The sequence below is a fragment of the Pangasianodon hypophthalmus genome, chromosome 26 (assembly GCF_027358585.1).
Source record: "Pangasianodon hypophthalmus isolate fPanHyp1 chromosome 26, fPanHyp1.pri, whole genome shotgun sequence".
Lineage (NCBI taxonomy): Eukaryota > Metazoa > Chordata > Actinopteri > Siluriformes > Pangasiidae > Pangasianodon > Pangasianodon hypophthalmus.
The window spans coordinates 4,796,818-4,810,760 of NC_069735.1; the positions used below are offsets into that span (position 1 = coordinate 4,796,818).

General features: G+C 36.0%; 1 protein-coding gene across 26 annotated transcripts in view; it reads left to right on the forward strand.

Annotated features, from left to right (window-relative positions):
- Positions 1-13,943, forward strand: part of dmd (dystrophin) — a 260,429-nt gene that overhangs the window by 97,045 nt on the left and 149,441 nt on the right. For all 26 annotated transcript variants that reach the window (XM_053230044.1, XM_053230046.1, XM_026928750.3 and 23 more), the window contains 10 exons: positions 121-268; positions 404-535; positions 849-986; positions 1,174-1,251; positions 1,387-1,468; positions 1,627-1,793; positions 3,397-3,514; positions 5,430-5,626; positions 5,977-6,131; positions 10,367-10,556. In XM_053230044.1, coding sequence (XP_053086019.1) covers positions 121-268; positions 404-535; positions 849-986; positions 1,174-1,251; positions 1,387-1,468; positions 1,627-1,793; positions 3,397-3,514; positions 5,430-5,626; positions 5,977-6,131; positions 10,367-10,556 — 1,405 coding nt within the window. The remainder of the gene's footprint in view (positions 1-120; positions 269-403; positions 536-848; positions 987-1,173; positions 1,252-1,386; positions 1,469-1,626; positions 1,794-3,396; positions 3,515-5,429; positions 5,627-5,976; positions 6,132-10,366; positions 10,557-13,943) is intronic.

The following is a 13,943-nucleotide window of genomic DNA, read 5'->3' on the forward strand; positions in this document are numbered from 1 at the left end:
TTTACATGTGCATGTTCAAGAACATGATTTGTGTTGGGGAAGACCCCATAGTTACAAAAGTTGTCATGTCTAGTACATACATTAACTGTTTGCCTCCTTGCTCTATTTGAAATTGTATAGATCTACAGGGGAAAAGATTGTACTTGCTGAGCTTCATGAAGATATTGGGGAGTTTCAGTCTTGGCTAGATAAAGCAGAGTGTGTTGCTGCCCTACCAGTAGAACCAGACCATAGGGAACAGCTCAACACTGCATTAGAAAAAGTACAGGTAGAGCCCTTTTCAATTTTAAAGCAGTATTTAGCAAGTATACAGAAATAAACAGAAAACTTGACCAATTTGTCTGAAAATGAGTGTAAATAAGAGGTTTTCAATGTGCTTTTATTGTGTTTCTGACTCCTTTAGGCTCAAGTAGCAGAATTACCAAACAGAATGAAAATATTACAGAAAATTAAAACAAAAGCGTCATCCCTTTCTGCTGATAAAAACAAGACTTTGGAAAATAGTTTAAAGATTATCCACTTGCGATGGGCCAAGGTAATCTTAACAACTTTCTTTCCCTTGATATACTTCTCCATTCTTATTAGAATACTTGGGAACACTTTGTTGTTGTTGTTGCCACTGCTGCTGCTGCTGTTGTTGTTACCATCTGAGGTAGCCAACAAAAAAACAGTATTTACTCTGAAATGCTGTGTTTTGATTTATCCCAGAGGTCCTGTAAAAAGATTTTGAATAAATAAATACATTTTAGTCAAGGACTGATATTTATGGCATGATCAAATACACTTGGCCAGAAAAATATTTATAGTCATGCTGGAAATATTTCTGTGTCTTCCTGTTAACGCCAAAGGTGTCATCTAACCTTCCTGAGAAGCAGCAACAGATTGAGAATCACCTGAGAGATTTGAATCTGTACCCCAAGCTCTCTAGCTGGGCCTCTGCAACTAAGAACCTACTTGAACAGTCACCTGAAGCAATTGAACACAAGGTATTCTCTCATATTTAAGGATATATAGGAAACAAAACCTCTAAAAACATCTACATGCCCTTAAATTTTATATTTATGTACACAATTTAAATAATTGTAATGTGATTTTAACTTGTTTATGCCCTTGTAATGCATTCAAGCTAATATGTTTGGTGTTTATTCATGGTTGTTTTCTGTCTTTCTGTAGATTGATGATATCCAGTCCAAGAAGCCAGAAATAGAAGCAATTTTGGGCAGAGAGCGACCACTATATCAACCTGAAAGGGTGAATTATTTCAATGTACCTTTTCAAGTATAATTTCAAATATGAATGAGGGTAATTTTTCCAATACAAATCAAAATAAAAAAATCCAAAACAAAGTAATAATAAATTACACATTTTTGTTGCACCATTTTTCAGGGCCAGTTTGATAGTCTCAATGCAGACTGGACAATTATTCAAGTGCTGCTTAAGGAATGGAAAAACAAATGTCAAGTTGCAAGTAAGGTTTCAAAAATATATATAAACAACATATATAAATAACAGGCATTATACCATTTTAGTCATGCACACAGTATTGCTTTGTGACTGAAACTCCAGTAAACATTGTTATATATTGGCTGTTATATTTATTAATTTCTTAATGTGTTCATTATGCAGCTGAATACTTGACAAGCAGTGCCCCAGATGTTTCAACAATGGACACATTCAATAATTCAAGTACTGAACTCAATGACTGGCTCTCTCTTCTCGATCACATGATTATAACACAGCGGGTGACAGTAGGAGATCTCAGTGAAATCAATGACCTTAATGTAAAACTCAAGGTTAGTGCAGTAAATGCCTCTTTGATTCTATATACTTTTGTGCAGTTACAATTTTAGTAAATGAAAATGTCATCATCCTGTATAAAACAACTTTTCTTATTATTATTTCACCTAAAGGGATCTGGATTGTTTATGATACAATTATTCATTGTTTGTTCCAAAATTTATTCACTGTCCCAAATAGCACACTTGCATATTCAGGTTAAAACTGTAAAACAAATATATAAAACAAAAAATATTATATTTCTAGATAAACTGATCAGTTGATTGTTGAATTTGTATAATTTTTGTATATAGCCTAACTAATCTGCTGACATGAGTCAGTTAGGCTAACATCAGTGCATGAAAAAAATCCTACAAACCGTAATCGTAAGTGCAAGTGCATCATCATATGATCATTTAGTGTAGCCTAATTGATGGCAACACTCTGTAATTAGTCGAACTGGTCTAATTAGTCCAATTAACCAATAACAACAATCTTCCTATTATAATCCATACCATACTCAGTCAGGTGATCTTAGAGAGCACAACATCAAAATAAATTTAGAGTAATAAAATGACATATGACTGTAGGTATATGCTTACTCATATGCAAAAAAGGCCAAATCAGATCAGCTTCTAGGTTTGGATTTTACTCTATTTTGGATAGAAAGGTTTTTTTTTTTTTCTTTTCTAGCCAACCTACACATAATATGGGACTACTATATCTGATTTGACGTGGTAATTGACATGGCATTATTTTGTCAGTGTGATCTTGTGTAACTTCTATTTTGGTGAAGGGGATAAAAAAATGACACAGAATTTGTTCAAATGATTGTTGCAACTGAGTAATGACAGCATGAACTCCTGTCTCTCAGCCAATATTATTTAGTGTGTTTATATGAACCCTTTATCAGATCGGCACATGACCATGTCATTGCCTGTAACTATTTTTTCGTACTGCTAGCAATGAACTCCTTTTTTTATCAGTTGAATTGTATTGTAGGAAGATGCTGTACTACATGGGTTCCCAAACTAGGGGTCAAGGGATTTACAAATGAAATTGTGCGAGAGAAACTCCTGATTTCTTCTTTTGTTTAATTAATTTATTTTATAACATTTATTTAGCAGCTCAGCAATAAAAATGGACGAACATCCCTGTTCATCTACCTCTGCTAGTTCCTCAACAACATAGAGTGCCCCTCACTCAGTGGAACAGAAGTCAAGATAACAGACATGAAAATATGCCAAAACATTTATTGAACAAGTGTGATAGTAAATAATGAGGACAAATCAAATATGCCTTATGTGTGGCAGATTTTATATACACTGCAAAAACGGGGTACTCACATATTTCTTTGCATGCACTGAAAATGCTTGTTCTGTTAAAATAATGCACTTATTGTGACGGTAACAATAACTCCTTTTCATTTTGTGAAAAAGTTTAAAGTTTGGGAGTCCCATCTATAGTAGCTGTTTTGGATATTTTCTCAATAAGTCTATAATTAGCATTTCTTTGAATACAGCTGTCCATTAAATGCTCTTTTTGGCCAGAAAAATAACATAAGCTACAGTATCTGACAGATCATAAATCATTTTATGTCACAACTTATTTATCTTGCAGTCAGCAATGAAAGACATGGAACAGAGATGCCCACAGCTGAATAAACAGATCACTGCAGCTGAAAACCTCAAGAACAAAACCAACAACCCTCAGATGCGTGCTACAATTACAGATCAAAGTAAGCTCAATTTTCATTTATCACCTTTATTGTGTTTAAAATCTCTGTGCAAAAAAGCCCTAATCTGAGTTTGTGACTGCATCCTACAGATCTATGCTATTCACAGTAGTCATTCATAGCTTTAATGACAGCACCCGGACCTTCGAATACATCAGATTAACATCCAATGGAGGGTAATCAGACGATAGTTTTGCCTCAGTCCCTTAGGTTAGGGGTGTGTAAGGGACAGTTTTTAACCAATTTCACTCGCTCACGCAATTTAGTTGCTTTTGTTTCCCAAAATATAAAGCAATTAGCAATTTAAAGATAAATGAATAAACAGAAATCATGTGTTTTGGTTTGTCGTTGACTTTTCAAAGGGTTAAATGGAAACATTTATCTTGCATTCCCTCATCAAAAGACATTATCCTAGCTATATATTAGCCATTTACGTATGGCTGTCTCCCTTAGTGAAGAAAACATGTGGCTTCACCATCCATAGTTGATTGTTGTCATGTGACAGGGGTGGGAATTGATAATTGACTAAATTTGGAGAAAATGGGGTTAAAAAAAACTTTATATTTTATATGTAATTTATTTGTACTATGTGATCCAGTAAATGGAGAATGCTTTTTTTACTCATTTGAACGGATTCAGGTGACACATGTACGTGGCTCAGTTGGTAACGTGCGTTTGCATGTGTATTGGTGCATTCTAATTTTCATATACATGTGGTCAGTGACCATTCGTAAATATACATATAGAAACTGTTCATATTTAAATTGAAACAAATTAAACTGATGTATAGGTTGAAAGTGCATACTTTTAAAAATGATCCATATACACTCAGGGTAATCTCCATTGTGTCCCTACAAATTTTCAAGACAAACCTACGCTATGCTTCACAGGAATGTTATTTGGAAAATTAAGGGTTCTTAACTTACAAGAAGGGTTTTTCTTGGAAATCATTCTGATGTAGGGGTTTCTTTAATTGTTTAAGAGTACGCTTGAGGAGTAGTCCCACAGGGTGCCACAAAATCAGGGAAAGGTATACGCCATTTTAAACCTTAGAAAGAGTAGCAGCAATTGAGATCCCTGTCATTCAATAATTTGTACTAGTGTGTAAGCAAGCATACAATGTTTTTTGCAATAATTTGATCGTAAGTTGTTTTTTTTTTACTATTGCTTTGATTGAATATGAATTTTTGTAACAAATCAAAACATGCATGCATACTCATTTTGGGATTTGGAAACAGAAGTCTGAAAAGTTATGTGCGGAGAACAAAGTTGTTACTCTTAAATATGAAAAAGTTTTTGATGATTTTGATCCAGTGAGTCAGAAGGTTGCATACACCAAGTTGACTGTCTCTTTAAACAGTCTGGAATATTCCAGAAAGTGATGCAACACCTGTGGCTGTAAAAGGGCCTACCTTTGAACCTCACAGAAAACTGAAACTGAAATGCATGTCCAAGCAAGGAGGCCAGTTCTGTCAGGAGAAATGGTCAAAAATTACAGCAAAGTATTTTGAGAAGCTTGGGACGGCTACTCTAAGCGTTTGATTCAAGCTCAGTCAATTAAAAGGCAATGCCACCTAATAGTAACAGAGTGTGTGAAAACTTTTGGCCCACTGAAAATCTGATATAATTCTGTGCTATTTTGAAATTACTTCTTATGGAAATAAAGTAGATACTCTAATTGACTTAACACATGAAATGTGCGGTAACATGAGTTGTGAAGAATTTTGTTTGAATGTCTTTATCCTCGGTGTATGTAAACTTTTGATGCCAACTGTATGTCCTTTACATTATTCTTACTATAAAAAGTGTTACATTTAAAACTAATTTCTTCCAAAGAATCCACTTGAAATTTCTGAGCGTATTATGGATAAATTTTCATGTTTTGTTAATCATTTTCTTGTTCTTTTTTCTCCATGAGTTGAGAAATTACAAGCACACTGGGAAGACTCACATACTAAGTTAATGGACAGGGTAATTCAACTTCAGACCATGTATCAAGACTCCAAGGATTGGCTGGATGCCAAGAAAATGGTGGAGTCTCACATAAATCAAGCCAGTGAAAAACTAGAAGGATGGAAGGAAGTCTCATCAAGTGCTGATCATGCAAATGTTAAGGTAATATGAATTACATTTTAGTGCTGTTTTTTGTTTTGTGATACAAACTCACATTCTGACCATTGATAATAATTGACCATTGGTTTTTGTGTTCGTCAACTGGCTTTTTTTTTTATATGGCTGTAGAAAGTTAGATGTTTAACTGATTTTTGTATTGTATTGAATTCAATTGATTATTGACGCTAAGATGGCTTTAAAAAGGCTTTAACGGACAGTGTAATACACATATCAAATGTGTTGTATTATGTCAATATTTAATCTGTAATATAATGTAAGGAAAGTATTTCTATTCAGTAAATAGAAATTAGCCAATTTCAATTTGTGACTTATTATCAATCTGATGTTTGCAGAAAATTGTTAAAGATATACAGCTGTGGCAAGCTGAAGTTGACGTGACTAATGAACTGGCAAACAAGCTACTGGTCCTTTATGCAAATGATGACACAAGCAAGATTAAACAGATGACTGAGAATATGAATCTTGCTTGGGGCAGTATCAAAAAAGGGTGAGTCTGTAATTGGGAATACATTTTTTGTTTCTATGTATCATAAGTATGTTTTGAAGGGCCCTTTAGAATTATTGCCACCCTTCAAAGAATAATATTTTGAGCTTAAGCATACGTGTATATATATATATATATATATATATATATATATATATATATATGTGTGTGTGTGTGTGTGTATACGTACATATATATATATATATATATATATATATATATATATATATATATATATATGTATGTGTGTGTATATATATATATATATATATATATATATATATATATGTACACACACACACACACACATACATGCAGTCAGGTCCATAAGTATTTGGACAGTAACACAATTTTGGCAATTTTGCCTCACCACACAATGGATTTGAAATGAGGAAAACAAGAAGTGATTGAAGCGTAGACTTTCAGCTTTAATACAAGGGATTTAACAAAAATATTGCACTAACTGTTTAGGAATTACAGCATTTTATTTTTTACATAGTCCTCCATTTTTACAGGCTCAAAAGTACTTGGACAATTGACCGATAAGCAGTTTCATGGCCAAGTGTGGCCTGTTTAATCGTTATTTCATGACAAATTAAGGAGATAAGCGTTGAATTTGCATTTGTTAGCTGTTCTTGGGAACTATGCGGTCCAAAGAGGTGTCGATGCAAGTGAAGGAGGCCATCATTAGGCTGAAAAAAAACAAACCAGACCTATCAGAGAGAGAGCAGAAACTATAGGACTGGCCAAATCAGCAATTTGATACATTCTTAAAAGAAGGAATGCACTGGCCATCTCAGCAACACCAAAAGGCCTGGAAGGCCACAGAAGACATCTAAAGTGAATGATAGCAAAATTCTTTCCTTCTTGAAGAAAAACCTTTTTACAACATCTAGCCAAGTCAAGAACACTCTGTAGGCATATCATTGTCAAGCCTACAATCAAAAGTGCAAGATTAACTTGTACCAGAATAATGGGAAGAGTATGGAGAAGGAATGGAAGGGCTCATGATCCAAAGCATACCACATCATCTCACAGCCATGTGGAGGCAGTGTGGAGGCATTTATAATTGCACTATCCAGTGTCACCCAGATGAGGATGGGTTCCCTTTTGAGTCTGGTTCCTCTCAAGGTTTGAAACTATCGTCTCAGTGAGATGATATGAGGCCACTGTCAGCTCTGGCTTGCTCATTAGGGATAAATTCATAAATGTTTCAAAGTTCCGAGAGTGTAGATGAGCTCCTTCTCATTACAATTCCTCACTTAATTGTTCCTATAAAAACAACTTGCGATGCCCACAGAGATGTCATTAATGTTATGCCAATCACTGTTGAACTGACTTGCCACTGGAAAGGAGAAATCCTTCATTCTGCTGGTACAAAAGTGATGACAAAGTGATCAGACAGTCTCCTCTTGATTTCTACAGTGTATAGCTGATTACATCTCTTACAGGAAAGACAATAAACAACTCCTATGGCAATGCATGAGGAGTAATGGGTAATAAATAATTATCCTTTAGAGCCTGTGATCGTAGTGTCTGTGTTAATGAATTTGCATGTGCATCTAGAACGGTTCCATCCTAGAGTGCCACAGTTTCTATTAGCCTGAATGGTCTTAACTCACTCCTGACAAGCAGGTCTTTGACATTTTTTTCTGTCCGTTAGAGATGAGTGGAGGTTCCATACGCTGTCTCAGGATTGTCGTGGAGAATTTTGAAGTTTTTGAGTGTAATATTTATCACTGTTTTATTAGCGGTATAAGTGAGCACTAAAGGAATTCTCTCTAGCATTTTGGCATTGATCCAAACATGGTCAAGTTATATTTTAAGGGTATTTGAGGCATACAAAGTCTGTGCATCCATCCAACAGAGGCATGCCGACCTGACCTTTCGACTGGAGTTAGCAATGAGTTCTATTATTATTATTAATATTATTATTATTATTTAAAACAACACTGTTTTATTTTGTGATGCCTACCCTGAAGAGAATAAAAGTACTGAGACTCTTCCTGTAAAGTATCTATTCTGTGTAGAACAGTTTGATTCATTCATTCCTTAATTTTCTGTAACTGCTTTATTCTGGTCAGGTTGTGGTTGATATAGAGCATCTCAAGAACACTGGTCTTGAGGTGGGAAAACACCCTGGATGGGAAGTTAGTCTACTACAGGGCATCGTACATTCACACACTCATTCAGGGGCAATTTATTTACCTAGGGGCATTTTATCACAGCCAGTCCACTAGAGCTTTTTTTGTTATAACAAAAAGATAAATAGTTTCTCCCTTTGTTTGAGTAGAAATTTTGATTTGGTGCTCATTTTTAAAAAGGGTGCCAGTAACTTTGAAGGGCACTGTGTTTCCCTAACAGTTCATTTGGTAAAGAGAAAATGTGGAACAAAGATAAAGATAAGAAAGTAAAATAAAGATATTCAGTAATGATTCAAACAAAGATTAATTCCAGTTAGCTTTATCATGTATTGCAAACAAATCTTGGTCCCTGACAAACTATACATTTCTACAAATGTGCACTCCTTCACCCAAGAAAGAGCACAGGTCTTGTCTCTTGCTTTGTATTTATTGCATTCCATTTCACTGCATGTCTCTTGTTTTTAAGAACTGTTTGTCAGTATGCCTACTTTGTAATGTATGTGCATGCTAAAGGAAGTTACAACTCTGGTGCTGGTAATTTTCATTATCATTAATATTATTTGAAAAGTGTTAGATTTGAAATTTTGTTTCTCTTTTCTTTTTTTTCTTTTTTTTTAAACTGAAAGTGCAGTTTTTGACCATTTTTAGTTGTAATTCTTCAGTGATATGCCTAATAAATATAGTTAACTTACATTAGTTATATAGTTGTATAAATGTTAAGTAAATTGAACATACATTGATGTTATGTCATATTAATGAATTCAAAACATTCTCCATTTATCTTGACAAAAAGCGAGGGAGCATGACATGGGGAAGGGGGCAGAGCTTCCAGGCGGTGTCAGTTAATATTGGAGAGGAAACACCTGCCAAATCAGATTTATATGTCGTTTGGCTCTTTTTTTAAAGGCTGCACTTTTGGTTTATTTTTGAGTGCTAACTCATACTAGCGTACCCAAATGTTAAATTACGGAGTTCCTATGCAACCAGATTAAAGGTTGGCAGGTCTGGCATTATAATATAATCAGAGTTAATGTCACAGGATATTGTGGCGGTGTGATATGGTGACTGCGAATGCCATAGCATATGATTTGCATAATTATTATACTCATCAAACCATTTACTGACCCCTTGGTCAATTAAAAAAAAAAAGATATATCCACCTCTGTTCTTCTCGCAGGTAGAATGCATGAAATGTTACCCCTTGGATAGTGATAAGCAATGCTGGGATTACCAGATACAAAGGTTTTTGCTTTTTTTTTTTTTTAATTACATGGGATGAAACATGAATTCATGGAAATGTCATCCAACCAGTATACTCTCTATTAAAACATAAATAAGTTTAGTTTTCCACTAAATCTATAGAGTTTGTTCAAAGACTGTTAGTCTCAGCGTCAAGTGCTCTGCCCACTGGCCACAGAGCATCAGGTGTATTTTGTTCCCTTTAATGGCTATAAGCTTCATGATTTGAAGGTTGCAGTCTGATTGGCTCTAGTCACTTCCTTGTATGCACACTTCAGTGTGTTGGTTTCCACTGGGACAAACAAACTTTTGAAACCTGAAACACAGCGAGCTTTTCTGAACAATATCTAATCATTAATTCATCTTCAGTAACCGTTTTATCTTGGTCAGGGTCACGGGGGGCCTGTCCTGAGACAACTGATCGTAAGGTAGAAATACACCCTGGAGGGCAGGTATTACATTTGTGTAAGCTCATTTCTACCCATTCAAGGCAAAATTAAGCCTTTATTTTATTAAGTTTTCTTTAAATTAGATGGGAAAAGTTGCACTTAAGGGAAAGCCTGTGGGAAAGCTTCTGGTTAAGTACTGCCGTGAGCTTTTTTCAATCCAGGGACCATACTTGAGGAATAAAAAAACCCTCATTTTTAAGTAATTTGCTTGAGAGAATAAATCAGTTTAAAGCACTGTATGAAAGTAGCATGAAGTCAATTTTAAATTGTTTCCATAACGAGAAAATAGAAGATGATTGTAGTTGAAAGTGAAATGGAAATACTTTGAAAAATTTGTGAGTTAAGCCTTTATGCAAATTGTGCATGGATCTTTGTATGTCAAACTTTAACACATCACTACTTTTAGTGCAGGGGATACAGAGGCAGACCTAGAGACCAGACTGCAGCAAATGCAGCACTTTTATGCAGACCTGGAAATGTTTTGTAACTGGCTAACTGAAGCAGAAACTACAGCAAATGTCTTACAAGGTGCTACGTACAAGGAATGCCTTCTGGAGGATGCAGCCACAGTGCACCACTTACTAGAGCAATGGCAAGTAAGTAAGCAGTTTGTATAGCAGTATTCGGTTTAGCAGTATTCTGTCTCTGTGGTGCAGAGCTCAACCATACTTGAGCTTGAATTGCAGACAAGTCATATACTTTGTGTGTGCAGGGGTTCATGAGATTAGATTAAATGAAACGTTTTATGCCATTTTTTCAATATTGCATGTTGTTTTGTTGTTTATTTTTCTTAAAATGAAAAAAAAAAAACAAATCAGATCAAAATGATCTGAAGCAATTCCTCTAATCAAAACATGTGCCTCTCATATACTTTGCGATTGTTTTATTGTATTTTCAAATTGTTGCTGAAACTTTGGTTCGCCTCAAACTGAAATAAGAGCCAGTGTCTCTTCTCTGCTGCAGTGCCACTGCTTGGACACCATGTTGTAAATGGTAATTTTATTGCTGTTCGGGGTATTTAGCACTAAGGAGACGTGTAAAAAATTATTACTAACGTCCCCCTGATAAACTAATACGATCCGAATAGGGCTTTACGCTCTATTAAAGATTTTCATTTAGATTCATTTCAAAGCAAGGCATGTAAGCGCAATTGCGAAAATTGGTTTTTGATCTGGAGAATCTGGAGAATCAAGAATTGATTTGATCTGGAGAATGCTTTGGTTCATTTTCTGCTTAAATAGCAACCCACATCCTAGTTTTACAAACAGAATGATCCTCTGTTATTTGGAGACTTCTTTATCATTTAGCACTACATAGGTCCTTATTTGTGGGTTTGATTATTATAGGGGCAAGACTTCCAAATACAGTAGCTTCTTAGCATGGATGTGATGTCAGAGACTTTTTTGTTTAGTTTTTTAATTTAGTTTAGATGTCAGACATTTTACATCTTTACGCACAGAACATAATATAATTAATAGAATAAATACAATAGAATTTATTTTATAAATAAATAACATACTGACATACATCACCTTACCTTCAGTCACTCTCTGTGTGACTTGCTTTGGCCAGGAGCTGATTCTGGTGTTCTGCCTTTCTTCAGCATTTTGACCATTAACTGGGACACCCTCCAGTTGGCAGGTCAGCAGCAATGGCTGCCCTTCAGCTCCTGGCTTCCACCTCAACTCCTCCCAACCTGTGAGCTACAGTCTTTCCCACAGCTGTGAATAGATTCCATAGAGACTGTGCCAGAAATCCTCTGCATCCCACCTTGACTGGAAATAGTCAGGAATGCCACCCCTTGTCCCTACATTCTTGGAACAGTTCCTGATAGTTCGTGGCTTTCCTTTCTTGGACCTGGTCACACCCCTCCTCCCATGAGATGGTCAGTTCTAACAGTGGTCTGGTCATTCTTCTTTGCCTCCTCTAACCGGATGTCCAGCCTCAGGGATTTTGGATGGCCGGGGGAAACCGTAGCTTTCTCCTCAGGTCTGCCCTCATATCCCATGTTTGCGCCTTTCAAAGTAGGTTATTTCTGGTCTTTTTTGAGGCTGATTGCTTCCCCCCTATCAAATGAACCAGATCGATGTTGCTGTTTTCATGCCTGCCAGGATGTGCACGAAGGTGCCTCCCTCTCCACAAAGCTTACACAGTCCTCCCTCATGCCCCCACCTGTGCAGGCTTATCTGTGATGGTAGGGTGTACTACACAGAGTAGAAATTCAGAGCTATTAATTGTTTAACAATCAATCTAATCTAATCAATCTAACCAGGCACACCTGGGCAACAAGAAGAATCTATTCAGTCACATATTTTTGATCACTTTTAAACTGGGTGGGTTCAAACAAAAGATGCCATGTTCAAAGTTGTTTAACATATCTAGATGTAAATATCAGGAAATGAAAGATGAAATTCTGATCTAAGGTCTTATAATCATCTATTGATCACAAACCCAAATGTCTTCAGTGTATAGCAAAAATAAAAGAATCACCCTTGCCATTCCAATACCTTTGGAGGGGACTGTATACTAGCATATGTAAGTAGTGTGCAAATAGTAGTGTGCAAAAGAGAATTACATTACATTAATGTCCTGTAAATAGACACCACTTATAGAAGAGTGGAACTTGATCAGTGAGAAATCTCACTGTCCAGTGTGGTTCATTTACGGAGCAGAGTGAAACACTTTAGCCCAGGATGCATTGGTGCAGATTGGCCAAACAGGCCAATGTTCCATCTGTTGTTAATGTTAATAAAGGGGCCCTCCATGCCTGCAATCCATCTACCTGGACCTACAGTCCCAGATGAACCAGTCACTGTGGTACAGAAGCCCACACACTTTGAAAGAATCAAGTATGCTTTTGTGAGAGTGAGAATGTGTGAAACCCCGCATAGACACTAACCTAAGCTCAGGATTGAGTCTGGGACCTTGGAGCTCAGAGGTGGCAGGACTACATGCTACGCCACTATTCTGCCCCTACGTTATACATTGCATATGCAAAGTAGTACAACTGAAGGGCAGGTATTAAATTTGTCTAATTCCATTTCCACCATTTGAAGACAAAATAAACTCATTATTTTAGTTTTTATAGTTCCTCTAAACCGTGTCCATGTCTCGACATAGAGCTTCTCAAAATTATGATTTACTATCACTGCAATGAAATTGGTTCAATACATATTTTCCACACATTTGCACCTCCAATGCCAACAGCATTTAAACAGAACTTGTTTTATTTACATACCCCTTATAACACACGTCTGCAGTCATTTATTTTGCTTTTATATTCTATTTCATACATTTAATCAGTGTTTTTCACTACGGTTTATCAATGTAAAACTTGTGTGCAAGTTTCAGTTTTATTCTCCCAAGAGCTTATTCTTCTTTGCCATAGATATTAAGGACAATCAGCTGATGTTATTTATGAAATTATTCTTTATAAATAAATTGGAAACAATTTATTAGATTGCACATGCAAATTAATGTTCTTCATTTGGTATCTCAGTAAATCAGGGCTTCAGTGTTCATATAAACATGTGTAAGCATTTAGTCATTTATTTGTTGAATCGTTTATCTTGGTCACCCTGCACTAACTGGTATGGCAACTATGTGTACTTGGCAACAGCACAAAGATTCAGTTCAAATTTGAGGAGGCAGGCACATTAGTGGGATATAAGGACATGCCTTTGTTCCCAGGACTTAGCCTTTCTTCATTAGCAGTGCCCACTCTCCCCATGAACAACAGACCCAATGTGCCTTCCTCAAAAGGCATGCTGAAGCCTCTGAGCAGTCGTAGTAGAATCCCTTTTCTGGCTGTTCACCATCTTTCACTTGTTCAAACTTCATTCCATATGATCTCTCAAATTATTCTACTGCACACACACATCCATATGGCGTAGAAATAAAGGGCTGTGCTCTAGGGACTCAGGCATGCATGCATTTTTCACCTGAAGTCTCAATCTATGGATATGTTACACCGGAAGACATAC